This window comes from Neodiprion pinetum, chromosome 4 (genome assembly GCF_021155775.2).
Source record: "Neodiprion pinetum isolate iyNeoPine1 chromosome 4, iyNeoPine1.2, whole genome shotgun sequence".
Taxonomy (NCBI): Eukaryota; Metazoa; Arthropoda; class Insecta; order Hymenoptera; family Diprionidae; genus Neodiprion; species Neodiprion pinetum.
Genome location: NC_060235.2, coordinates 39,960,077 through 39,987,926, shown reverse-complemented (window position 1 = coordinate 39,987,926; position 27,850 = coordinate 39,960,077). Strand labels below are relative to the sequence as shown.

General features: G+C 38.0%; 3 protein-coding genes, 1 long non-coding RNA gene and 2 other non-coding genes across 8 annotated transcripts; 4 read left to right on the top strand and 2 right to left on the bottom strand.

The window, feature by feature from the left end:
• The first annotated feature begins 1,960 nt into the window (after positions 1–1,960).
• On the top strand, positions 1,961–3,727 carry LOC138190781 (uncharacterized). Its single transcript, XR_011176855.1, has 2 exons — positions 1,961–2,140; positions 2,218–3,727. It is a non-coding gene; the product is annotated as an uncharacterized lncRNA (long non-coding RNA).
• Positions 3,104–9,551, bottom strand: LOC124217685 (27 kDa hemolymph protein-like). Of its 2 annotated transcripts, none has more exons than XM_046623624.2 (4): positions 9,486–9,551; positions 5,269–5,742; positions 4,856–5,024; positions 3,104–4,671 (listed from the first exon to the last, which is right to left on the bottom strand). In XM_046623624.2, exons 2-4 carry the CDS (start codon positions 5,684–5,686, stop codon positions 4,455–4,457), a joined length of 804 nt encoding a protein of 267 aa, XP_046479580.1. In that variant the 5' UTR covers positions 5,687–5,742; positions 9,486–9,551; the 3' UTR covers positions 3,104–4,454. The 2 variants fall into 2 exon arrangements, with proteins under 2 accessions (XP_046479580.1, XP_046479579.1); XM_046623623.2 differs by having other exon boundaries at positions 9,207–9,549.
• Positions 9,552–10,845: 1,294 nt separating this feature from the next.
• On the top strand, positions 10,846–10,917 carry TRNAD-GUC (transfer RNA aspartic acid (anticodon GUC)). Its single transcript has one exon. It is a non-coding gene; the product is annotated as a tRNA-Asp (tRNA).
• Positions 10,918–11,116: 199 nt separating this feature from the next.
• TRNAG-GCC (transfer RNA glycine (anticodon GCC)) lies at positions 11,117–11,187 on the top strand. The gene has a single exon. It is a non-coding gene; the product is annotated as a tRNA-Gly (tRNA).
• A 1,411-nt stretch (positions 11,188–12,598) lies between these two features.
• LOC124217686 (calcyphosin-like protein) lies at positions 12,599–21,224 on the bottom strand. 2 transcript variants are annotated; one of them, XM_046623627.2, is made up of 5 exons: positions 21,083–21,224; positions 14,927–15,080; positions 13,624–13,801; positions 13,298–13,507; positions 12,599–12,977 (listed from the first exon to the last, which is right to left on the bottom strand). In XM_046623627.2, the coding sequence occupies exons 2-5, from the start codon at positions 15,076–15,078 to the stop codon at positions 12,876–12,878; spliced, it is 642 nt and encodes a 213-aa protein (XP_046479583.1). In that variant the 5' UTR covers positions 15,079–15,080; positions 21,083–21,224; the 3' UTR covers positions 12,599–12,875. The 2 variants fall into 2 exon arrangements, with proteins under 2 accessions (XP_046479583.1, XP_046479581.1); XM_046623625.1 differs by lacking the exon at positions 21,083–21,224 and adding an exon at positions 18,188–18,242.
• Positions 21,225–23,443: 2,219 nt separating this feature from the next.
• Positions 23,444–27,291, top strand: Gp93 (heat shock protein 90 Gp93). The gene is made up of 4 exons (XM_046623557.1): positions 23,444–23,603; positions 23,758–23,841; positions 24,283–24,889; positions 25,095–27,291. The coding sequence occupies exons 1-4, from the start codon at positions 23,558–23,560 to the stop codon at positions 26,731–26,733; spliced, it is 2,376 nt and encodes a 791-aa protein (XP_046479513.1). The 5' UTR covers positions 23,444–23,557; the 3' UTR covers positions 26,734–27,291.
• The last annotated feature ends 559 nt before the right edge of the window (positions 27,292–27,850 follow it).

Sequence of the window (27,850 nt, the reverse complement as noted above, 5' to 3'; positions counted from 1 at the left end):
CTTGGAAGCTTCTAGAACGTTTTTCTTATGTTTGTTGGTTACCTGTTACTGGGCGTTGCCACGTATGCATCTTTGAGTTTATTGCGAGTTGATTTACCTTCAATCGTTTCATCGTTAAGTTTCCTAATGTGTTCTCTAGATGGAGCTCTGTATGGCTCTACATTGGAGATCTGCATCGCCTTCAAAACGCTGCGCGTGTTGCCTACAATACGGCGTTACGATAGAAAGTATAATTCATGCTGGATAATTAGTATTCACGGTTTTGAAGGTTTTGCACTCTCTGGTTTTATGGATTATTGCAGCAGTGCTATCTTTACATTATATTGGTTATACATTTATCTAGGGTTTTACACTCTTCTATACTCCAGGCTATATGGTATAGCGTAAGTTGCTTATAGTCGATCTTCGTTGTTGGTAGTGTAGCTCTCAGCTCCGAATGCACAAATGGCATTGTCGTGAGTTATATAATAATTGGATATAATGGTGTTAGTTAATTATGGTGTTAATATGATAATGATATATAATAACGTGTAATAATATTATAGCTCTTTGTAGTGCGAAGATCTAGTAACATGGTTTTTAAGCTTTGGTTAGTGAATGTCATAGTTATTTCCATCTACGGATATTCCAAATAGTTAGACAGTTGTTTTAGTACCTTACGGTTACAAGATTCTCGTACTTCGAGTTTGGTTAGTTGATAAAAGTGACATGCAGTAATAATAGTCGATAAAACATACAGACGTTCCGGTCGGATGTTACAATGCCGCACATATTTACGTCTATTATAATTATTATAATTTTGGTCACTATATCACTGTATTACTATATTGTTACGTGCTAGCCGGTATCCACGGCGGCGCCCTCTCTGCGCCCTACCTGACCAGCGTGCAGTTACCATAAGAGAGCCTTACGTGCTCTTACCGATAGTCGTAGATTAATACCAACACACATAGTTACCATCATAACGTCCAAATTCTTATATCGATAGTTCTCATACGCTAGATTAACCGTTATTTTATCAGTCAAATTCATAACATACATGGTATATATATTTTTTCCCATTTAACTGTTATACCGTCCAACATTAGCTTTCACATAAAACCTTTGATTTACGATCTCAACCGTAATAACCCAAAGTAATAAACACCTGCAATAGTTAAGATAATCGAGTAGACTAAACACCGGAAACGTGGGAAGAGAAATCACGGATAGTTCACAGAGAAAGAAACCCTTATTCTCAGAATTCAGGATAGCGCCTTCATTTTAATGATGATAAGACTAATTAGCGCTTCGCCGCTTGCTTCTCTAAACCAACCACCTCGCGCTAATCCACCACCGAGATCTCATGCGCGAACCAGAAACCTTACCCCCAATTATTTCATCATCCTTAACCAATCATCCGAGACCCGCGAGAAACCGCGACTCCTTTTGAACTCCTCCTACTTTCCCTCTAATTCAACCTTTCCAGAAAACAGAATAGCAGAGAAGAACTTCAGACATCATAGAGAACAGATCAGAACTCTACCGAAATCCTAGAATCAAATCGCATTATAATTCATTCAGAACCTCCGAGACTTATTAACAGTTTGTCACTGCGATAGTGATTAACACCAATCTTTACCACAATTGTGAACCTACCATTGAGAACTAGAAGGAGATTGTTAATAAATGTGTAATTAACCCAAGTGTTGTCATAAATAATTATTTCAATCACGCATAGTGATGGTTGGCACGAGCCTTACCTAACAAACTCTCAGAATTGTAGGCGAGTTGAACGAGAAGATCTGAGGAACTGATCAGCGGATTCCCGAGATTTACATATAACAACTACGTAAGTCAGGAGAACAATTTCAACCACGCAGCGAATCAGAATCGACTCGAAACGTTCCTCTCGGAACGTAACAATATTTAGAGGATCAGAACGTCCGGAGCGACGCTGGTGATAAAACCGTGCACTATTAAATCTCGGAGTTTCTCTCCGCCTTAGAGATTGGACTCCTGTACTCTAGCTTCACGGTTCGAGACAAACATCGAAGTGTCAGCTGGGACGAAGATGCGTTTTTTGTGTGTTTAATTCTTGATGGATTTAGATTAAGAATATGTTAGTGAGATCTGGAAGGTCGAGTAACCTATTCGAGTTGTATGTGTATTTTTATTTTTCTCTCTTCTCTTTCCTTCTCGTATTTTCTTTTTTGTTCTAGGTTTCTTTTTTTTCAGATGCTCTTTTCCAACAGTTTCGAATTCCGTTTCGACAGTTTGTTCGACTGGAATCATGAAAAAAATAATTTTAAAAATACGAATTTCCTTGTCCACAAGCCGATATGCCAATAGATATCTTAATTTTACAATTAATTTTGAATGAATGGATTTTTATTCAATCCTCTTATAAAATTCATTTCTTCCACATTGATGCGAGCAGTCATACGCACATTTTGTAACGAAGGTACCTTTTCACCCTGCGGTATATTTAAACCCTTCAAGATAAAAGCATTATCAGAGAAGCCATTTATTGTCTCGCAATCCAATGTTACAATATTAATAACAACATTTAAGTTCTTATCAGCGCATGAACCATGACGAACCGCTGGCTTCGTACCATCAATGTTCACGTCGCAAAGCCATGATGATTATCGTCTTCGCGACACTAATTTGGACAAGCAATTTATGACGTTTATAATCCGGAGAAAAGTCGGTGATTGACGAAAAATGCAAATATTCTAAAAAAGTCTTCTTTACTTAAATACAACCTGATTGATGCACTGACTTGCCATAAGTCAGATCGGGACATACGAGAAAAATGAAAGAAAAAAAATAATAATTAGAAAGAATTTTGTTATAATTCTCATGTATAATAAACATGAACGTATCAAATAACATAGCGTGTATTGCCTGCTATTTCGACATCATACTTTTTCCCACACGCGCGCTGCATGTGATATTTGATAGCTATGGAGGCGAATAACGAAGCTTACTGAATTTTCATCAATTTCAAAATCGCGAAATAATCTTTTTTCCTAAGCATGAACCGTTACGATAATGTTATTTATAACTTCAATGTGGTAACAGATTCTAGTTCTTAAATGATTGAAAACAGTCAGAGGAATAACGAATTACAGAAGTTTTATTTCCTTAATTCTATACAGATTTTCATGGATAAAAATTTACAAAACTTTATATTCACGCGCAAAACAACAATCATTCTAGAGATCAAGACATTCTGTCCCCTCTTTTTCAGTTCATGTGGTATTTCGAAATGGTGTAAGTAACAATTGCAAATTTACAGTATTTTTAACCGTTAGATCTTTGTTGATTAAAATGTTGTATACAGCAAACAACTGTAACAACATGTTTACGTTTCAGAGTATCTCCAATCCATACAAATGTACAACATACGTGAAATTTTCAGCATTTTCAATCACTGCTTGCTTCACAAGCGTTTTACACTTTACAACACTGTGAAATATGGCTCTTGCTTTTGTACAAATCTTGAATTCACTTGCATGATATAAAGAGACTTTGGTATTCGGCTTACGAGTACAGCCACATTTGCATTTAGAAAAGAACACAAGTGAGGAGGGGATTAGAAAGTAACTGAAAACAATTGTTTTGGCTTATTATAAGTGTATTTCTTAAAATTTCATCAATTGATAATATAGGATCGCATATCATACTTGATTTATCGTTCAAAATCAAAAGTGAAATGATAAAAGTATCTAAGGAACGCAAACCACCTTATGAAAAATGTAATGTGCCGTGTAGTAGTATAATTAAATCAGTAAAAAAAAATTACAATGATGTAACTATGTACAAACCTTCAAGTCCGACGCTGATTTTCATTTCATAATCAGTTAAAATGGTAATGACATTTAAACCTTATCATCTATTTTACAGATACAATATAATTCTAAAAATTTGTTAGTTTATCATTGTATAATCGCGGAATAACTCCTGACATAAGAATATCGGTTTACTGTAGTCACTTTCTGAAAAAGGCACAATTGAAACGTCCAATGGAAACACAACATTTTTACTGCTTCTATCATCTGCGAAGGAAAAACTCATACCAATGCAAATAGCGATGTAATTTTGTAATTTCTCTCCACTGTGTTTATTGGTAAATAATACACGAATCTGAATCGATAAATGTTTTCTCTTCGTTACCTTTTCGTCACACCCTATTCAGAAGCGGCTAGCATCAAGGTTTTCAAACGAATTCGATTCATTGAACAAAAAAAAATATCTGAACGACAACTTGAGAGCACCGCTCCATAACGGTGAAGATTTTTATAATCCATCGTGCTCTCGGTCTACGTGTACTGATGCACATATTTCCACTTAATCACTCAGAATTCATTGATTCCAGTGGCTGGTCACACGTTACATAGTCCAGAAACTTTGTTTCTTATTACGGAAAATAAATAATTTTTATCTTCATCTTCTTCCTAGACCTTTTCTTAGACGTATTTCGAAAACATTGCCATCGCGAGAGTCAGTGATAAAACGTTGACCAAGCTGCTGGATGCACCATTTAGACTGTTTGATACTGGTGCAGGATTGCACGGTGTACTTCTCATGGCAAAATTCACCAGTGAATCAAACACATTTGCCGGGGTTGGGTCTTTGCACTCCTCCAACACTCTCACGGTGCAGTTTTGAAACTTTTCTATGTCCCTATGGAGTAAAAAATAATCTTAAAACAATCTATCTCGCATACTTTATCAGTGCAAAACCACAAACATCTCTCGAATTGGGCAATTTGCAGAGTCAATTGCTTCGAGTAGCGCTGTAACTTGCCCAAACTAAGAGAGATCTTCTCAGCAGGCTTTATCACATTGTTTGAATAAAATTTACTTACCTGCATTTGTCAGCATCGAGGATTAGCAAAGGAATACTATCTAGAGGAGAAAGCCCTGTTTGATTAAGGTTGGCTATAGACAAATGGGTCTTGAGGGTATCATTTGCACACTTTTCAATAGCCTGTCGCGAGTTGTTGAAACATTCTCTGCCGCCAGCAGCTAAAAACACTGAAATGAAAGAAAAGCTAAATATTAGAAAATTTCTGAAACTGCCAAATGAAATCTGAATATGTACGAAGGAAGTAAGACTCTTTTAGAATTCCATTCGACTCGATAATATGAATTTCGTTTTCAAACTCAGGATCAAACAATGGTTTGAATAAGTTCGTTTCATTCCCCACATAAAAAAAAGTCAACGATATGGACAATTTAATTGTAACTCCTAATCAGATGATATCATATATATACTGACTGGCAATGCGGTCGCCCTCATTATCGCAAATGAATCCCAGCAGCGCGTCCGTCACATTGTGAAACATGTTGATACTCTGACGTTCCTCTGCTTCTAGGCAAGGCTTCGTCAGGTTTGACGCCTGAGTAACGCATGCTTTCAAGTCTGGAATCTTTCCGCAATACTTCTTGAACACTACATCGAGATCCCCTTTTGGGGTTGCTTCGGCCATCTCAGCTTCCAGCTGGGTAAAGTTTATCAGAGGTGTAACGCACTCCATTAGATTCTGCGTTGCCCCTTTGGCAGTATCGTATGCTTCGGGGCCTCCATTTTTATTGCACTTATTTTTTATCAGCTCCTCCGCTTTCTCAGTGTTTACATCAGAGGCGTTGAAATTTGCCAACCCTTGAATACTATTCAGCACCGGTACTTTTTTCATGATCTCCTCTTTGCTCGGAATTGTTTGTTCCTGAGCAATGCTGAAGCTCAAGAGACCTGCAAAAAGATAAAACCAACTCCTTAAAATCGTTATGCGTTATAAAAAAACGGCGCTGAAAAAACGAGACAAGTTTTTCATCGAATCATTGCAAAAACTATAAAAGAGAACGCGTCGTTGTCTTGCTCAATTTCATAAAACAATGTAAAATTTTAGAGCGCAGGAAAGAAAGCCTGTCTTATATTTGTCTGCAAAAATAAAGTACACTCGTAAATTTTACTTAAATCGATTTTGGTGTAATCAAACGAGCTCTTTGTCATTACATCAAGTTGATTTTCTTTTCAGTTTTTACGATACGTCGATATTAACAATGAATATGATTGACCCATTAGAAAAAAAAACGAATTCAGACGGACAAATCTGCTTATCGTTTTCGATATTTGACCGCAGATGTATATCATATTAATTTTGAAAACTGTACCAGCATTTACTTAATAAGCAAAAATTGAAAACTATCCTTTGCTTTGTCATTCGATTTTCATTTAAAAATTAAATACCTATTGTAAATGCGAGTTATACATATATTGTTAAGAAATTGAAGATTCAAGAAATAGTTATAAAGATTTCAAATCAAACTGATATGTAATGCGTCACATTAGCATGAGCAATTCCAGTTAAATTCTTCAATAGAATCTGGTTGTATTTTTATCCCGTTTGAAATACTGACTGGCCGCGAAAAAACGACCAAGATCGGGGAAAAAAACAACTTGCCATAACCGAATCACCTTGAAAAAACGGACGCGTTTAAATTTCTTGTACGTTCGATAAAACTGGTTTTGGAGGTACAAAGACAATTTAATTGAATATGCCTACGTGTTATACCCGAAAACAACGCGCACGTCAACTGATTAAATTTCACTCCGTCTATAATATAGCGATTCCAAAATTATGCGGTTACGTAAAATGCGATATATATATTTAAAGGAAAATCAATGGAATTTTAATATATAAATGAAATAACGATTCGTGTGCACGCGAAAATTTTTGTTCGTCAATTATTTCTTGATAATTAATTTCTATAAACATACGCATAAATATTTTCTTGCCAATGATAAAGTATCTTTGACTGATTCATTCATCGGAAATGAAATCATGAGTTTGTTGATTTATGAGGATAAAGTTAATAACATTAACGTAACGAAACATCAGGAGGGAAACTGTGGAAAAATCATTATTACGCTGTTTTATAATGACATTCAACGAGTTGGTTTTACAAAATATGAATATATTTTCATTGTCATAGTTTACCAAACAGACATTGCTTACGGTGTGAAGTAACGATTTTTCCTAAACATACAGTATCGTTACAGTAACGTTACTAACTTCATACTAATGTTAATTTCAATTTCCATAAGCACGGCGTAACAACGTACAGGACATATTTAAAGTGAAGAATAAATTTATTCGCGTGTCCGTGTAAGAAAAAAAGACGATTAATTATCGCTGTTTTTCATCAAAAATTCCATGACGCAATATCTACAATAATAACTACAACCTACCTTCCTAAAACATAAACGGAATTACTTCGAGATAAACGAGAAATATGAGTATTTTGAAAATGAACAACTTCATAGGGTACTGTTATTTATTTAAATCCGGTTTGAAGCCATGCTAATTATTATTTAAAGCTTGATTTCCGACCTCGAAGTCATGCTTCCGACAGTCGATAATCGTCAGTAAAAAATTATGCGGCTTTACGGAAGCGTATTACGACAAATTATGGAAACTCGAATATAATTGTGCACAAAAATTGTTTAAAACATACATCCAGAGACTGCGATAATTATCGCACGTGAACGGGAAGCAATTAGTCGAATTCAAACAATAAAATCAGCCCTCGTTGCCCGAAAGATACGGGTTACTTCATTTCATCCGGGTCACTATCTATTCGGTATTCCAAATGACGACATTCTTATCGAACATCGAGTTCCAAGTACGCGTGCCCCAGACTTTGAACTCTGACAATAAATTGCCTGCATCTGACACGCGTTTGAAACTTGATCATATCGAGATATGAAAGAGAATTTGTTAGTCACTGAGCGTTGTGACGAGCTTTGTAATGCGTTGTACACATTCTAGATTACCAGAGTCACGTGATGTTTTTACAGTGCGATGGTAAGGCAGTATCAACTACACATGTTTATAAAGACCGTGCCCATAACGCAGGACAGAAAAACAAAGGAATACTCAACGGAGGAATGTATGCATTACGCGGTTCAATTTTCCGGTTGATATCGGTTGTTCGATGGAACTTCATGCGTCGCAAACTCTTGATTTGCAGTACAACGTATCATGTATGTACTAAGTGATCAGCGGCAATGACATTCCGTGAAAATTTTCTGTCACGCGCTTTCTCCTTTTCTACAAGCAAGAAAAAAATTTTAGACATAGTTGATAAATAGATGTCTACCGATCTTTTGGGCGCAACACTATCGATCAGGTTAACTTCGAAACCGTGATTTTGCGATTAGTTCGGTTGTGCCTCATCGAGCAGAATGCATATCCGAAGTCATTGAATTCTAAAAGGGGGTTCAGGTTTTTTGTTCCAAGAAATTGACGAATAATTTAATAACAGTGAAATTGGAAATCAAAGTTTTCGATTTTTCATAGTTTCGACAACGTTGACAGGACCCCTGATTTATTCGCGTAAAGTACAAAAGTCGGTTATCGGAAATTGCCGAAAGTCCCGGCCGGTAAGACCGACAGAATTCTGAATATTAATTCTCGAATTCCAACTTGCAGACAAATCGCGGATTGTACTGATTAATTTAAATTTGACTCTTGACAGTTGTAACAAACTGCTAGCCAGCCTCGTGGACTTTCACGTGCGGGTAAGGATTGCTAGAGGGCGTTAGAAAAAAATGCAGATTCTACTATGCCGACTCGATTTTACATTGGGATCAGATAAGACGTGTCGGTAAGTGCAGGATAGTAGTTACCACTAATAATAACCCACGGCTAGGCGGTCCTTACTGTGCCTGTAAGTTTTATTTGCCACTTTAGGGAAACAAGATGTTTCCTGTACGAAGCTGCCGATTAGCTGATTTTTGGATATCGACCAATCATAGGCGTGTTTCACTGTTCTTTCGTAGTCGAAAGGAGGCAAATAAAACACACCCTATATCTTCAGTCAATGCTCTTGATGCGAAAGAGCAACGCGCCACGCTTGACGAGTGTGTTACACCGATTACACCGCGCGCACAGGTGTGGAACTTGCGTAGCCAATGCTCGAACCTGTTGTGGACATAACCTCGTAACAGGACAGCGATAATCGCTCGTATGTTGATTTCTCGTTCCTGCGTGTCGTTTATTATCGTCGACTCCGACCTCGCTAACCCCGCTCAATTGTTTCGATAGTAATGGGCGTAATGTATAGGAGTAAACAGATGAACCCTCGCGCATGAGCGTAACAAAAGCAACTCGCCGTGACCATGTATTATAACTTCCGTGACGTATAAATTACCTGCGACCAGAACGCATATTAAAGTAGTAAAGTTCCTCATTTTTGGCAGTTGATCAATTTACTCTTGCAACGTTATCACAAGTAACTCGAATATTCGTGCCAGCGACCTTACGGGAGTCAGATTTTCACGCGCGAATTACAACGCGAAGAACCACTAGAGAGATTAACTTCAAAGCTATCACTGCATCTTTGCGTCGAAAATTAGAAACACAAATCCTCCACGATTTTTCCCTGTCTCGTTATATTACGAATATCCGTTTGCACACTTGTGTATTATACCACGGTCAGCAGCTTCGACACCCACACTCAAAACGTTCTATCGCCAATCACCGACTGCCTGACTCAGCGCGTGCGTCTCGCTCTTATAACTTCGCAATCTCTCCTACCCAGGAGCCATTGCAGTAAATGACTGCACTCCCCCTCTCCTGTGATGAACGAAACGCGATCGCTCTTCTCTCCGCTTGATCAATCGCTCTCTCATTTTCAATGTTTTTTTCTTGAGCCTTTCAAGTACGATTGTTTGGTTTTGATTCGTTTTTTTTTTGTTATTATTGTTATTCACGAACCTTTAACCATCGGTGGAATCCAGTCAGAGCCAAGGGCCTCTGATACAAAATGTTGGTATTTCCTGACCTCCGCTTTTCCTAATGCAACGAAGAGGATTTTTTTCCGGCAATTCCACGTCTAATCGTAAGATAATTGACCGAATATTTTTTATAATCGATCGAAAACTTTTTTTACGTTGGTTATACGTAAAGAAAAAAGAGAGAATACGTACAAAATTAATCGTCCGAAATGATGTTTTTTTTTTTTTTTCAAAGATTGCAAATAATTTCATGAAGTTTACAAGTGACCGCGACGTTTAACCAAGCATTTGAGCTAATCAACATTAATATTTAATGTATTTGTATATGTACGGTTTCATTCGTTTTAAATAGCGATGAACAAACGCGAATTTTTCGAAGCGGTGGGAAGAGACGTTTTTAAAAAAACTCGAGTGGCTCAAAATGTAAGGAATTTGAGTCGACAAAAGCTATTGAAATATTTTTTACTCGGAATTAGGTCATTTTAAACATTGAACAATACTTGAATAAATATGTGAATAATCCGCTAATATATAATTTCTTCCGCTACTATGAAAAGTGCCAAATTTGGTGATAAAAATTATTTAGACATTCTAAATACTTGTAACAATTCGAATATCTTCCTTTTTCAGTAAATTCATTAATTTATACGAAATTCTGTCTCTTCTCACCGCTGCAAAATGTGCATTCGTTCATCGCGCCAAATGATGACTAAAATCGGGTATATTAATCGTTAAGTTTCGACACTACGCTCACTGTTTAACGATATTCAACACATATTCTATCATTCTCGAAAAATAAAATCGACATTTCGATTTGTTTACTCAATACGAGGTTGAAAAACTTCCAAATCTGTCACGTTTGATGTTGAACCGGTTATTCTCGACTATAATTTACTTTAACCAACATCATTTCAAGTATCAATTCAAGTCAAATGCTCTCAGCCTTTTATGTGACAAAAATATTCGTCGCTACGCTGAACCAACGGTCATATTTGTCGTACCTATCGCACTACGCTTTCCTTTCATGACCAATCAAAATTTACGAACCTCAAGTCCTCGGTAGTATAGTGGTAAGTATCCCCGCCTGTCACGCGGGAGACCGGGGTTCGATTCCCCGCCGGGGAGAATAATTTTTTTTCCACTTCTTCGAGATATTCGCAAACCATTCCAATTCTCATCGATATCAACGTAAAATTTTTCGTTTGCAAATTTTGCAATATATTTATATAGGTATATAATGTGTTTGTGTGTGTGTGCCTAAATCTGGTTAAATGCGATAGATTATGTTCATTATTATATAAAATACATACTATGCACATGTACAGCATCGGTGGTTCAGTGGTAGAATGCTCGCCTGCCACGCGGGCGGCCCGGGTTCGATTCCCGGCCGATGCAAGTTTTTTTTCATCTTTCTTCTCGGTCTGATCCATAATCATACAGAAGAAATTCGATTCCTGTAATGTAGACGTGTATAAAACCAAGCACTGTCGAAAAATTCATAGTATTGACAAAAGTCCACACCGATTAATGTCAAATTAAACATCATCGTAGTAAATCGTTCGATTCTTAACACCAAGTGGTCTTAAAATCAACACCAAAATAGTGAGGACTTTTATAGAATAATTTTGGTGTTACATGTAACATCGCATTTCTAAAAGTGCGTTCAAGGAAATGCACGAACGGAATAAACCAACCTGCAGTTTGGATTTATCACGCAGTAATCACGGCTAAAATTTATTATCCAAGGCATACATCATTTGACAATCTTTTTCGACCATTATCATGTACAGATTACCTCCAGCTAAGTATATCGGTATGCAATAATTACTGCACGCGACGCGAATGACGCAAGAGAACCGTGATTATGCAGTACGTTCTATCAATACAAAACGACCTGCTGCAACTGCGGCAGACGGCGAAGCAAAGGTTAATTATTATTTGTTTTTTTTTTTTGAATTCGTTATCGTCGATGAGCAGGGAGAATAAAATTGTGGATTAAAAAATGATGATCAAGAAACAGCGACGGGAGAACGGGAATCGAAACATTTAAGTTACTCGCCATTGACCGAAATTCAGTCTCGTAATTGACTAATCTAAATTGCTCTTGATGACCTGCATTTGGACTGTTGCAATTATAACGAAAGCCACGATTTCTAAAGCTATTGAAATTAGAAGTGAGTTACGAAATTCTGTTTCTCTCCCGAAGTATATATATATGCAATAGTAAATTGTTTAATTACTGCAATATTGCCTTGATTCTGTATCGTAAAGTCCTCGAATCTGCAATCCGCATTATAAGATCAAGTATCAACAAGGCAAGAAACGTTTTGTTTCTGTTCACTCGTCATCTGTTCTTATAAATTTACCTGTGTTTTTCTTTTTCTTCCGTTTTTCTTGATTCATTTAACCGTTTTCCGTTAAATTCTAACGCAGCGTCAAACAAAGGACTTGCTGTATTTTATGTTATTGTATGCATTTGTAATACGTAGAGGTGTTGACACACAAAAGATAACTTCATCATAGATGAGCGATAAAGCGAGTGCTGGGATGCGTGATACACGTACCTAACTTAGTTACTCATACTTAGACGGCGTCAAAGGGGATACAGTATGTAATTTGTATATGTAGCCTTGATTGCAGCGCCTCGACGTCGACAGAATTTTTTAACTCGAAGCGCAACATTATACGCCAAGTGAAAAATGAAAATTATTGTTCGATTCACCGCGATTGGATGTTTGATATTATGTAGTTGAAACTACATAAACATCATTTAAGTAAATAGTACTAATGAGTAAAACGAAAAGTATAAATTATGAATACATATTTTATTCCACTTTATACGTAGTAAACAAGTATAATAATAAAAATAATAACATGCCGGTAAATATGTAATCACAGGTTAGTCTAGACTTTTGGAGGTAATTAATAATAACACAACCTAGCTCCGGGGTATTATTATATGAAAAAGTGTCTTTTTCTTTTGACATATTATAATAATTTACGAACAGAACATTTGATACAGCAACTCACAAGTGCGTGTATAAAATGATTGTGTCTTTTGCAGATATATAGGTATATAGGATCTATAATTTGTAGGCTTGACGCATCATCAGATCGAAGTATGCATCGTGGTCGATACTGGCGCTGATCGCGCTGTAGTAATTCATAAACTCCTCTTCGGTAACCTGAAAATTCAGAATCTATAAACTCGTGATCATTCGTTTATCTATGCAGAGAAAGGTCCCAAATCGCGCCGATCTTAATCGAGAAGTGGATACATTTACATGCTAATGTGATCAAGGTTTAATCTTCGTTGCGGCGTAACTTCCTTGCCATCGACACAGTTTGGCAAAGCGTAAGGAACAAGGAAATATCATAAAAATATCAAAGATCAAAGAGGCATCATGGAAGTATCAGAATTAATAGAAGGAAGTGTACGATATACAAGGACTTCCGCGATTTCTAATAAGGAAAGAATTGAGTTGAAAAAAAAAAAATGACTCACGACTCCATTCTTAGTCGCGTCTTGTTCAAAGTTCTCGAGAAACTTGTTGAGAATGCTTTCCTCGGACTCCTCGCCGCTCATGTAACGTGGATGAGATTTCACGTTGTAAACACCCTTCAAGTCCTCCACCGTTATCTTTCCATCTCCGGTTTTGTCCAACTTCTTGAATGCCTGCTCGACAACCTTCTTGCGCGAGTCGTTCATGTGCGGCTGAAAAAATTCAAAAAGCTTGTGAACTTTTCGAATTACAGCCCCGTAAAATAATCCCATAAATCGTAGGTTTAATTAACGACTTAGACAGCGAAACGGATGTATCAATTTCTCACCCTGACTGCCACAAGAAATTCCGTAACGTTGACCCCGCCGCTTCCATCGGTATCGAGAGCCTTGAACATCTCCGCTATTTCTGCGTCCGATAAATCAAGCCCAGTTTCGCGAATTCCATTGCTGAGTTCCTCCAGGCTCAGTTGTTTGTTTCCGTCGTCGTCCATTCGTCGAAAGCATCTGGAAGGTGCCGAAATAGTTATATGTGATTTGTTTGGAATGAAATCAGACCGCACGAAACTGATTCGTCATCGGGCGTCATGCAATCAATGGTGCAGCGATGTCGTCATAACTACGAGGGCAAGTTAAATACGGACACAATGGCCTGCCGCTGCTGCAGCCTCGTCACCAATTGCAAATCGCTTAATCGCAATGGAAAAACAATTATTACCTAAAGAGTATAAATACAGTATTCTGGCCATTATTGGGAAAGTTTTCTTCCACCCGATTCAGATATAATAAAACTTCAGAATAGCGACAAGGACCCGTTCAAATACGCAGATTATCAATACTTTGGCCTGAATATTCTTGCTCGTAGGTTTTTTAGGGTCACCGGTCACGAATCTCAAGTCAGAATTTGATAATTTCTAAATCCAAGATGGCGGATCCAATATGACGGATGAAAAATCGAATAAACTATCAAAATTCAACGATTCTGGGCGAAAATTAGATTTTTCCATATTCTAGTAGTCGTACGAAGTTGTAAGTAAATTGTGACAAGGCAGCTGGGACATGGAAATTTTTTAGATAGGACGCTGAGCATCTCAATTGACCCGAAGCGATTGCTATAACGAGTGCACCATTTATAAAATATTAGTTTGTATAAAATATTTTCAAATCATTACATCCTCAATGTCGTAATAACAGTGTGTACTGAAATTTCTCAATAATATTTTTTCACCGGCACAACGAACGAGTCATTAAAGTTAATATTACAGCAGTTAATAATACCCATGTATGGTCATTATTACGTCTAATTATAAGTGTTCAGTAAATCAACCGTCCAACAACGATCGTCAATTCCACGCTTGACGAGTTGTATTTGAAATGGCTACTAAAATGGACATTCATAAGCTGATCGTAAATGCATTACCAGTGCAATTGATATATATTGAACCCAATTGTGTATAAGTAACCGCGTGATGTGAACGAGTTTTTCGCTTTCGTCAAGAGCGCGATTCAAGATGGCGTCAGAGTAAACCTTATCTACTGGATTTGCGGTTAGTGCAGCAGTTAGTGCAGGGCTCTGACATTAAATATACAATATCAGTGGTGCAGGGTGAGTAGATCGGAAATCGAACTCACCTACCCAAACCAAGGATGCCGTTGGCACCCCTGGCCAGGCAGAGCAGACGCAGCTTCTCCAAGATGTCCGTGGTTCCGTGTATGGCCCGTTGGGCCTTGTTCATCATCTCAGCCTCCTGTCTGGTAGCCGCACTCTGCGGTCTGTTGAACATCCCTGGAAACGTCATGCGAACCTGAGTCTGATGACTCACACGAATTCCTCCCCCCCTCCGAACTCCTCCATTTTCCGTTTCTCTCTGGCAACCGCACGGCATTTAAAATGCGAAGCGGTCGCCTCTCATCGCGCTGATAAAGAGGGAATGAGAATTTGCCGTGCGTGCGACAAGCGTGTTCAACTGTGACGCAGCTGACTTCGGTGAACTAACTAGATAACAACTACATTCCCGGTTGTCTGCAGAGAGAGACGGCGAACGGCGTTTACGAATTACGTAATACAGTGAGTAATAATTTGAAGATCAACCAAGTAGGGCTGTATTATTTGGGCGTCGACAAGAGCCGCTTCGCGCGTGTACCAATTGCCTGGTAACTCGCTTGTGATGTGAAAATTCTATGGCTTAAGAAAATGATGTAGTCTCTCTATACCGACCGAGTAAAATGTCACTTATTTTTACTATTATCGAAACCTACGCAGCACTGATACGAAAATACCGCTGTCAGCGCAATTTCACATGCAATACCGAATAAAACTATGAAAGATTTTTTTACCGTCGTGTCAAAATAACTCAAGGTAATTAAATTGTAGGAATACAGTTCTTCAGGCATTATTGTTGGGTAAAACAAATTTTTTTTTTCATTGTATTCCACTTAGCATGTAGAATTGCGCTGACTGCGATATTTTCACATCGATGATAAGCAAAATAAGTGATATTTAACGTGTTCGGTAAGGACATCCTCTTAAGGGAGCATTTACAGGAATTTCAGAAAATTCCTGAGTATTTTAGTTAATTTTTTTCTCATGTAGGAAAATTTTTTTAAATTTCAGTGGTTTTAGGTATGCATTTCTTACATCTTTTAGAGTAAATTTTTTCATTAGATTCTCATTTAAATGTACTAGGGTGATGCACCGAGTGCAAGCTTAATAGAGTCTAAAAAGACGAAAATTCATTGCTCGCAAAGTTTTTCACTTAATATTCGTAGCTTAACATACGGATTCTTCTGGCACAATCCACTTGCAATTGCCCATAAGTTGTTGTAGGATTTTTTCAATCGCTTCATTTTCAAAGCAAATGTATCATTTTTGAGAATCGTGACAAAAAATTACCCGTTTTTCAACATAATATTCAGGATATCTTACTCCCACGAAAGAATTTAAGCCAAATCCTATGATAATGTGTGAAGAATACTTAAAAAAAACAACGTGTAAAAATTTTACGTGAATCGATCAGAAAGTGTAGGAAAAACCTTACGCGTAAGTTTGAAAAATAAAAAGTGAATGAAAATGTATTTAAAGTTTAAATTCTCAAAGAGTTGCAGTATGCAGACTCATGAGAACCAAAGGTTTTCACCCCAAACATTTTTTTAGGGCAAAAATCGATACGGGGATCCATTCAGAGGAGGGGTGAAAATATATAAAAATGTGAAAAACCGAAAATCTATTTTTAGCCTTAAATGCCGCCTTAACAGACGTGCAAATTCAGCTTTGATCGGAGATCAGAATGTGCAGCAGAAAATTATCTCACGGAGATATCATGAAATCGCTCCAGAAGTGATAGAAAAGAGATTCTTGTCACAATTTCATGCTCTGATCATATTCTGTGACACAGTAAATAATGACTAAACCTTGAAATATTTGGTATTTGATCCAACAGAGCTTATTAGGTTGAATTATATTCAATATTATTCAGTGTTGATCCGAATGGTAAGAAAGTAAAATCAGTACAGATGTTATTCTACCCTGGCCAGAATTTATCACTAACGAGGACCTTACCTCTATTTTATAGGTGTATAATAGAATTCAAATAGTGTTGGATTGTCGTTAGAAATTTTTTTTTACGGCTGGAAAGTTTTCGGCTTAACTGCGTTATATCCTTACATCGACGAAAATATTGACTTGCTCGGAAAGAAAAACGATAAACACACAAAGCGTAAAGTCTAATTCCGCGATTCGAAAACCTAGACCAATGTGTCCATGAATTTAGGTGTTTACTGATTCGGTATTTTTTGATTTTACAATTTGGTGTAGTGTTGACAAGTAAAAAAAAAAAAAAAAAACATATATCAGAGGAATACTTTCTTCCCTTTCCCATGGCAAATTCGTTATTTTGTCTCATCGTTAGCGCCAGTATTGTACAGCTAGTAATTAGGACATAACCAAGTCACGTTTTGAGTCATAAATAATGGCCACGGATACGGTGTAAGGTCCAAGATCGTGACCTGCGCTCTGGCTTGATTCCCGACAGTTTATTGCATATATCGGTAAATGCCGTCAGATAAATTATTCAACGAATCCTTTTTTATATACAGTCTGGAGGAATGATAGCAGCCGGACGTGTTTCATGGTACTTATATGATCACCATCTGCAAACAGTCCAGGTCAAAGATGTCGCAGGCATGGCTTGCACATCTCATATCTATACGTATGTAGGTATGGTTTCACTGCGGTGAAGTTTTTTATATGTAGTACTACTGGAAAATTTCAACTATATGATCGTTTCCCAAATTTTCAAGAGTTTATACATGAATATTGACCATGCACTCGCTGACATTATACTCTATACACGTGGGCTTATGCGCGTGGGTATTTATTCTCCAACATCACGGGTAAGATATAAAAAATACGGAATAAAATGAAATACGACATTCTGAACAGGCAATATTTATTTTATAGCGCAGGGTCACATCCATATCAGATTAGCATTGGCTTCAGGGTGATAGCAGATTATTCAACCTACTAAAATAAAACACTCAATCAATGAGTCGAGTGTGCGTGCCTGTGTGTGATCTTCCTTTGAAAGTACAAGCTTAAGGAAGATCAAGAGAATCCGAATTGGTACCAGTGTCTATATATTTTTGAACCACGTGACGCGTTATTTATACAACTGGGCAAAATACTGCACGATTCTGGTCGTGAAAAACTTAACAATATAATCTTTCGAGTCTTTAAAGCATTGCAGAAAGTATAAGTATCCGGAGCTACCGTAAAAATGAAGAAAATTGTATTAGTGAAATAAAGAAATTTTGATAAAAATGGTCGACACTGTATCATTACGACATCAATTATATTATTACACATTTACACTGCATCCACGGATGCGAACTCACTCAGCGACGTATTTTTATGTTTAACCCTCCAATTAAACATAATTCCAAGTTTAAAGTTAATTTGTTTTTATCCCCGAGTTCAGCCGAGCTTAACACCCTCAAAATCGCTTAAAAATTATTCCTTTCCTCCCTGTACTAAAACTCCCCGTGAAAGTTTTCAACCTCGCCTGATCATGCCGACACAGTCACTACTGGCCGGTCAGTAGTTCATACCCCCTGTGTCCGTAGTCCTGAACGTGTCTGACACCGCGTTGCTACTACCCCTGATCCATGTGTTATATACGCCGAAACAACGGCGGAAGTATCGGGGGGAAAATTCCAGTGGCGTAACCCCTCCAGGTATTCAGGTTCAGGGAGAAGAGAAATTTGTAAGAAAAAAAAAGACATCGTAGTTTGGAACGGTCAAGTTCCAAATATTGGAGACATTTTTTCCTTACATCGTTCTCGAAACATATTTTGAGAAGGAAACTTGGATATTGTAAAAGAGCGAATCGATTGAAATACACGCAACGTTTAATTAAACGTATACGGGAAATCGATCAACCAAAACGTATTCGAAGTTTGCACTTTGAACGACGATATATATCTGATATAATACGCTTATCGTCGGATATTCTATAACTGGCGGATTAATAATGTCTGTAAGGTTCCTCTCGTTAAGCGTGGCTGAGGCCTTGATAACTCGATAATATTATAACATAATTTGTACAAGTGTGGTTTTTGCTCATTTATTCGAAAACTTTTATATCCTCTTTGACAGAAAACAAGAAAAAAACAAATTGACGATTCTTACACGAGTCATCTGACGAATCGCGCGGAAGTCAATGAGGATGATTTATTCAAAACACAGGCGCGCATTCTTAATTTCGAGACACCGGTTTCCTGTTCTATGTTATGTTACGTTATATTATGTATAACCCACGTTATGTAACCAGCCGAATTAATAATCGGCCAATTATACCGCACCATTGTATGCGGGTCACGGCACGTGAATGCGGGCAAGGCTACCGGCGTCTTCTTGGTGTAATAAATTCAACTTCCAACTTTACGATTTCGTTGCTTTCGGACTTGGCCCTGAAGGAGTGAAGCGGTGGGGTTCTCGGGGGGCAATCGATCAAATTCTATACATTTTTAAAATTGCACGAAAGTTGAACGAGCGTCTGTAAGTTCGGGTCAGCGACCCGTTTCCAACAGACGACTCGACATGACCGAGAAAATCAATGGATAAGTAATTAATGAAATTTTTATGCCTCATTGCCTTCGTAGTTGCGATAATTTTTCTGATTTTCAATCGCGCATGCATGCGGTTGGATGAACTTTCAATTGGGATTTATGAAAATTTCATCAGCAGACGGCAATTTGTGTTGCAATCCTATGATCAGGGCCGTTATACCCAATTCGTATATCCTATGGTCAGGCAATGAACTTCGTTCAAGCTCCCCTCCGATATATAGACCCTCATGATCGTCGCTATCTTATCTATAAAGTATTCAAATACGAGCCTTGTACTGTAGATATACCGCACGTGGGCTTGATATCGAAACACTTTCGCGGTTTCGTTTCTTCCGATAAATCTGTCTCTACGATAACTCTTTCCTGTTATAAACCGTTTACATTTTAACCTTAGTATAAATATAGCGTACATAACATATTTGAGGCAACGTCAAACTGAATATCAAAGCCAATTTTGTTTTCTGTTTTACCTGTATTTGAACTCGTGCGTTTGAATATAATCCGACGTTTCCAACTCTAACATATATAAAATAAGTCGTATTCGAAGAAAACTGTGGTCGTGTAATTACAAATTTTTTTGTCTATCGATTTCACGTGTGTCGACGACTATTTTCGCCGTATTATAGTGACAATTTGGGGCGGCACTCCTCCATGTAAAGTGTTATGACTGCTCCTAGAAAATAACGATCGTTGTGTTCGACCTGCGGTCGTGACGTGTGGATGACCAAATATATCCGCGAATATTAGTGAATTTGACAATTAATTATGTCACGTGTATAATCGCCGTCTTTGGAAAAGCACACGTTGGCACTGAACATATTATTTGTGTTAGATAATTAGTGGTGTTTATGAATTATGTATTGACAATCCAACGGTTCACAATCTTTCTCGACTTTCAAATGTACACACACACCCTGCCTCAGGGGACTATGGCAACATCACCATGTGTACTAGAACGGTTTATGATGATTAGATTATTTACTCTAGTTCCAATCAGTTGAAACACAATCGTGTGAAATGCTCCAGATTAATGTGCGTATAACAGAATCGAACTACCTGCAGCGTGTGAATGCTGACCTACGCGAAGAATTAGCAGTCGATTTCCAATACTTTATCAATAAAAACTTATTCCTTGAAAGTATGATCACGTCGATTTGTCGATATGTAACTACCAAACGATTTCACCAATTATCGGTTCGTTGCTGACTTCGATCCCAAGTGTACGGCCACATAAAGAGTCATACGTACTAAATTATTTATTACTACATACATGTTAGAAAGAATGGAATTAACATCCTATGACAACACTGCTGTAACTACACAAGTGATATAATCCACGTCAGCTCGCTGCAGAGAATAAGCGAAACATTAAACAAACGAAATAAAAAAACGATTATCATATAATAGATTGTTGATTGAATAAAAAACTTGAATATGTATGAACCTACATACATTGTATGTTATACTATGCAGCGGTTTACGAAAAATGCTAACGATCGACATTGAACTTTGCACTTAAATGTTTATTTCACTCCATGCGAGTATATAAATTTATTACCACCGCTGTAACAGCGTAGATTTTACAATGTTGAAACGATGAAATAAGACATTTGGCCGGTACGCGGTATTGTAGCTGTATAACATAGATGCAATATTACTCACCGTTGGAATAATTCTTTGGAAATGACGAAAATCGTGGGAAACTTTTCAGCCCTCGGAACTGCGGCAGCTGATCCCGCGTCTATTGGCGACAGAACGACTGACTAATGACCAAATGCGATATTACCGCATCGACGACAAAAAATTCAGAGGCTTGTCTATCCGGCGTTTGAGAACAAAGTGGAACGATTCGAAATGAAGTTGAAGAAGACCGGAAGGCAAGTGACAGCGTCTGAGGGCTCCCGGTCATAGGTGGTATTATACACATGCGATTGTACATATTGCATGGAGGCATACGTATGTATACACACCCCTATACGACATGCTCCTACATGCATGACACGCGCAGTGCCGTAGCTGATAACTGTAAAATATCCCTCACTCCTTTTTTATTCATACGGTTTGCGGCCAGGGTTGGATACCATAATATGTATCAGCTGATGTGGTCGATTTCGAACCGTTTACCCCCCTTCGTTGTCTTTGTACGTGCATTATGGAGTGATCCGTATATACTGACGTCGGCATTCCGTCGATTTTATTTCGAGCTAACCGATTTCGTTTCAATTTCGATGCGTCATTTCCTACTGAACTACAATACCAGCTTTTAGAAGCAGAGCATTCGGTGATAATATTATGGCTGGCTACGCTACTTCGGCTTCGCTCGTACGCAAGTTTCATTTTTACATGTATTTGGGCATCGGTTTACCACTCATAGAAACGTTTGTGGCTTGCAAAGGTGTGTCTGTTCCGTACGATACATGCACGATACACAATCGGATAGACTTTGCGAAGTGTGAAGCACATGTGCGGCCGTTCTGCGTTATCCGTTGCGTATGCACGTCCATGACAACCGTTTGTCAAAACACTTCGAGCAAGGCTGATTATCCGAGAATCTGCGGGTACACTCTTCGACATAGACTATCTTGATGTCTGCATGGTTCTCAAGCACAAAACACGTACAGTTCGCATTTTTGAAACTCGAACACACGACATGATTGTTAATTGTATTGGTACCGGTAATGTATACGGAAACGTTTTATTTTTCATTTGAATATAAACCTAATATGTTGTATGTATAGAGAGCTAATTAAAGATTCAACTGCGTGCAGGAACTTCATTCTATTGTTATATGAGACTTATACGTTGTATATTATATCCGCCGGCCCATTGTCAGATCGAGATGTTGGTACAGCAAATAGAGCATGAAGATACTTAATCTGTTTATTACACAACGTGAGCATACTGCCATTGTCGTTCGGAAATATCGTATTTCTTCAACGCCCGGATTACATACCTATAAGTATGACTTTACGTAGTTAATAAATGCATCAAAATATTCTTCACTAGATCCAATTATGTTGGAAGTTTCAGTGATTCCGATTTCCCAATCTTTGATTATTCTGTTTTGTTGACCCGATTCTGCATATCGTTTCAGTGCCAGAGGGACTGCAGAGAACCTTATCGCATATGGCAGTACCAGGTTAAAAAAATTAAAAAATTGAATTACATACGGTCGAGTTTCGCGATACACGAAAACATTCGCCGCCTGATTACCAGGGTATTTTGGTGATAAGAGCAGCGGCCGCGTCAGGTCGCTTCAGTTTATGAACTTTGACCCCACGCGATATTAATATATCAAAGGTAATGTCGTACAACAGTTGCGATAATTTTTTATTCACTTTTATTTTGTTATAACTAACTCATTAGAATCTGTAAACAGTCTATTCTTGCAGTGAGATTCTCGTGACTGCAATTTTTCACCAGCTGTAACTCAAAAACTCGAGTTTCCAATCGGATTCCTTTGTTACATAGACGTTCGAGTGTTTTATTCATTTCCCTATTGTACTGTAGCAAAGACCGATTAAATTTTTTTTTTTAATACAAAAATGTAGAAACAATTATAAAACGTGATTCGCTAGATCATCTTTTTCCCACAAGTTCAAGTCCCGTGAGAATCTCTCTTCACTCGTCCCTCGACGCCAAGGACCTTCCGGTCGGTAATGTCTGCGGTCATATAATACTACTCGGTCAATCAATCCTAGGTTGAAAAGGATCCTTTACTACCGACTTACCGAAGTCTGGTACCAGATCGTGCAGTTATCGACAGATGATGATTTCCATATTATACCTGGTAAAAAGTTTATCGTAACGTAACCAGAAGACTCTGTTGATAAGAAAATCCGGTCCGTTGATCTTGAATTTTCTAGAAGCAAAGTAGAAGTGTAGTCAGGGATGATCAACCAATGAAAACGAGACATATGGAGTCGCTAACACCGGTTGATCTTTGATTGGTCCACGTTGACTGCGTGGTCGAACGCCATTGGCCGAACCCGAAACTCGCATCTTGCTAAATTCCATTTCAACTCTGAGTCTGTGACAGTCGGCGAGAAGCAATTAAAGAGAACACAGCGTGCCAACGAGGCGTTTTGTATTTTGTGTGTTTTTTCACCGGTTTGTTCTGCTGCTTAGGAGGGAGCGATGAAAAAGTTTTTCCTCTGCGTTGTCGGGCTTCTTTTGGTCGCCGGTAAATTATTTCCTCGTTTTTCTGACTCGCATTAATTAAATCAATCGTGAACTATTCGTGGCTCATTTCTACTCTGATAATCTCGAAAAGCATCCATCATAATTCTCTTCCTACGTTCAACCAAATATTAACGATTATATATATTGCTTTTCAGGCTTCGCCCGGGCCGAGGATCCCGCTGATGATGTTGGAACCGTCGAAAATGACCTCGGATCAAGTCGGGAGGGATCGAGAACAGGTAATGCCTTATTTCATTGTATTACTCTCATGTTACCTGATGTTTTTACTTCAATTTTCTTACTTGTATTCCGATCTCTTATATTATTTGTATACGCAGTTTCTGTACGGCATATCTTGTTATGTTGCGACAGATGGTGGCATGTTAAACCATATTTTGTCACAGCACTTATCAGTCTCTTCTCATTGTGAAAAGTAACCAACATTCTGTTTAACGATGTAATGCAGTATTTCATTTATTTTTTGTGTAAAGTCTATGTGAAAAACATCAAAATAAGGTGACGATTATAAGAAAAATAATGAAACTCCTCGAGTCAATGAACATATATGCAAAATTTATAATGAACTAAACACATTGATGGCACTGTTGTGAGAAGAAAATATTTTTCCAATTCTTACATTATCTTCCATGTCTAACAAAGTATTGTTGTTTTTTTACCAGATGATGAAGTTGTGCAAAGAGAAGAGGAAGCGATTAAACTTGATACGTTGAATGTTGCACAACTTAAGGAGCTTCGAGACAAAGCGGAGAAGTTTACATTCCAAACTGAAGTAAATCGTATGATGAAACTGATCATCAATTCCCTTTACCGCAACAAAGAAATCTTCCTTAGAGAATTGATATCCAATGCATCTGATGCTTTGGACAAAATAAGATTGCTCTCATTGACAGACAAGAATGTATTAGAAACTAACAATGAATTGACCATAAGGATCAAGGCTGACAAAGAGAATAAGATACTTAGCATCACAGACACGGGCATCGGTATGACCAAGAGCGACCTGATCAACAATCTTGGAACTATCGCTAAGTCCGGGACTGCAGAGTTTTTGGGAAAACTACAGGACACTGCTAACGCACAAGACATGAACGATATGATCGGCCAATTTGGAGTTGGATTTTACTCCTCATTTTTAGTAGCTGACAGAGTCGTAGTTACATCTAAACACAACGACGATAAGCAATGGATCTGGGAATCTGACAGCACCAGCTATAGCATTGGTGAAGATCCACGAGGTGATACCCTCAAGCGAGGATCGACAATTAGGTAAGCATTTTCATTATAAATTGCAATGCAAACAGTTAAAATCACTGGTTATTAACAAAATTTGTTTTTTCTGCGTATTACCTATTTCTCTAACTTTACTTTATTTTTTAATGTTTCAAATACTATAGCTTGGACAACCCTAATTTCTATAATTTCTAGTTTTCAATGACAATTTTTTCTAATACTACTATCTTTTCAATTACAGCCTGCACTTGAAGGACGAAGCTGCAGACTTTTTGGAACCTGATACACTGAAGAACTTAGTGAAAAAATACTCTCAATTCATTAACTTCCCTATCTACCTGTGGGCCAGTAAGACTATGAAGGTTGAAGAACCCCTTGATGAGGATGAAATTACGAAAGACGAGGAGACTGAAAAAGATGATAAGACCGAATCTGAGGAGGATGATGCTAAGGTCGAGGAAGCATCCGAGGATGATAAGCCAAAAACTAAAACTGTTGAAAAAACTATCTGGGACTGGGAAATCCTGAACGATTCCAAACCTATCTGGACACGAAAACCAAACGAGGTTGAGGACAACGAATACAACGAATTTTACAAGGCACTTACAAAAGATACCAGCAATCCTTTGGCCAAAACCCACTTTGTTGCTGAGGGTGAAGTTACGTTTAAATCTCTGTTGTTCATTCCTAAGGTACAGCCTGGCGATAGCTTTAATAAGTATGGCACCAAGGGAGATAATATTAAACTGTTTGTCAGGCGTGTGTTTATTACGGACGAATTTAATGACATGATGCCAAATTATTTATCATTCATTCGAGGTATTGTAGACAGCGATGATCTGCCACTTAACGTCTCGCGTGAGACCCTGCAGCAGCACAAATTGATCAAAGTTATAAAGAAGAAACTGATCAGGAAAGTATTGGATATGATAAAGAAGATCCCCAAGGAAGACTACGACAAGTTCTGGAAAGAATACAGTACAAACATGAAACTGGGGGTCATCGAAGATGCCAGCAATCGTGCCAGACTATCCAAACTCCTCCACTTCCAGTCCTCCAACCAAAAAGGAACGACGTCTCTAGGAGATTATGTATCCCGAATGAAGGAGCAGCAACAGCACATATACTACATTGCTGGATCATCGCGTGGCGAAGTAGAGAAGTCTCCGTTTGTTGAGCGACTTCTAAAGAAGGGCTACGAGGTTTTGTACCTAACTGAAGCCGTTGACGAGTACGCCATTTCCTCACTTCCAGAGTTCGACGGTAAGAAGTTCCAGAACGTTGCCAAGGAGGGATTCACCCTTGACGAAGGAAACAAGGCCAAGGAGCGCCTTGAGGAGTACAAAACCACCTTTGAACCCCTCACCAAATGGCTGAACGACGAGGCACTCAAGGATCAGATCAGCAAGGCACAGGTTTCCGAACGTCTGACAGACTCGCCCTGTGCGTTGGTAGCGAGCATGTTTGGATGGACCGGAAACATGGAGAGATTAGCGATATCAAATGCTCATCAGAAGGCGGACGACCCACAAAAATCGTACTACTTGAATCAGAAGAAAACTTTGGAAATAAATCCAAGACATCCACTGATCCGCGAGCTGTTACGCAGAGTTGAGGAAGATCCAAGTGATCCAGCGGCAAAGGATATTGCTGTTATGATGTTCAGAACTGCGACTTTGCGATCCGGCTACATGTTAAAGGAGACTTCGGACTTCGCGTTGAGTGTTGAACAGCTAATGAGAAAGACTCTGGGAATTCCACTGTCCGAGACAGCGGAAGAAGAAGAAGATGGTGAGGAGGATTCCACTTTTGAGACTGAAAAGGCGTCAGAACTTGACGCTGATGAAGAAAAGGAGGACGAAGAGCACGACGAACTGTAAAGAAATTTCTTAGCTTTAAGATATTAAAAGGAAAGACTTTCAAATCTTCGAAGTAAGCTATACAATGTATAGCAGCTTCAAATAAATAACATAACGTTACAATTTTTACATGCAAAAGAGTCAAAAATTTTGCAGTAGGATTTAATTTGAACTTTGTTTTTTTTTGCCCTTTGATTTGTTCATTTTTTATTCGCAAAAGATGTGTAGCTGGATTATTATTAGCAATCTAGGTCGACGGAGAAAATGTGAGACTTGATATTCCGTATAGTGACAAGCTGCATACGTGATACATAGCATCGCAATTGTTTATAGTTGCCTGTCATGCTCGATTATAACAGAATATCAAGGTAGGATCGTTATAACATATTCATTGGTAAATTTTTCATACCAGTTGTTGAAACGCAATGCATTTAATTTATTTTTGTTCTTCCATCACCATACTTCGTGTGTAGTAATCGCGCAAATATCAATTGCGTGTCGTATAGATCCTGTGTATGCCTGTGAGAATGTGTGAGTGTAATTTGTACAAAAAATAAATAAAAACATTATTCAATTTAACTCGTCCCCGGACTTTGATAACAGTGTATAATCACTTCATCATATCTACGTCGTTATATTGTTCTAACGTACACATATGCTTTTTGATGATAAATAAGAAAATTTATAGAATTTTCTATGTAAGAAAAATTACCTACTTGCGTATACCATGCGATCTGCATATATGATATTGATTTCTGTAGGTATGTAGACGTTATTTGATTCGCAAAATCTTAAATCAAGGCATTCGCGTCTGCCATTGTTCGTTCACGATAAAACTATAATATCCGTGTTGAATTTATAAACCGGAATATTATGTATTACGTTTTTGAGATATGTTAATATTTCTCAAGGATTCAACGTCGATCCGTGCTGAAATTTGCGGGCATATTCATATGTTCATTTTATTATTATTGTTATTGTTATTAGAGTTGATTGAAATGAAAACTTGAATGCGAGACAGACACAAACGCAGCTGCTGCTAGGCGTGATGAACAATTGATTTGTTATTATTGTTGTAAGGAATAAAAGAATTCGTTATTCAACGCCGTGTTTGAAAACAAGACGCGTCTCAGGCATC

Excerpts from the sequence above, each read along its gene's own strand:
- Gp93 (XM_046623557.1), top strand. The coding sequence starts at position 23,558 with ATGAAAAAGTTTTTCCTCTGCGTTGTCGGGCTTCTTTTGGTCGCCG. Across the intron at positions 23,842-24,282 it reads TCGGGAGGGATCGAGAACAG|ATGATGAAGTTGTGCAAAGA; the intron begins GTAATGCCTTAT and ends TTTTTTTACCAG. Across the intron at positions 24,890-25,094 it reads AAGCGAGGATCGACAATTAG|CCTGCACTTGAAGGACGAAG; the intron begins GTAAGCATTTTC and ends TTTCAATTACAG.
- LOC124217686 (XM_046623625.1), bottom strand. The coding sequence starts at position 18,227 with ATGTTTAATTGGAGGGTTAAACATAAAAATACGTCGCTGA. Across the intron at positions 15,081-18,187 it reads ACATAAAAATACGTCGCTGA|GGATGTTCAACAGACCGCAG; the intron begins GTGAGTTCGCAT and ends TGACGTTTCCAG. Across the intron at positions 12,978-13,297 it reads ACGCGACTAAGAATGGAGTC|GTTACCGAAGAGGAGTTTAT; the intron begins GTGAGTCATTTT and ends CTGAATTTTCAG.
- LOC124217685 (XM_046623623.2), bottom strand. The coding sequence starts at position 9,246 with ATGAGGAACTTTACTACTTTAATATGCGTTCTGGTCGCAG. Across the intron at positions 5,025-5,268 it reads TGAGGGCGACCGCATTGCCA|TGTTTTTAGCTGCTGGCGGC; the intron begins GTCAGTATATAT and ends CTTTCATTTCAG. Across the intron at positions 4,672-4,855 it reads CTCGATGCTGACAAATGCAG|GGACATAGAAAAGTTTCAAA; the intron begins GTAAGTAAATTT and ends TTTACTCCATAG.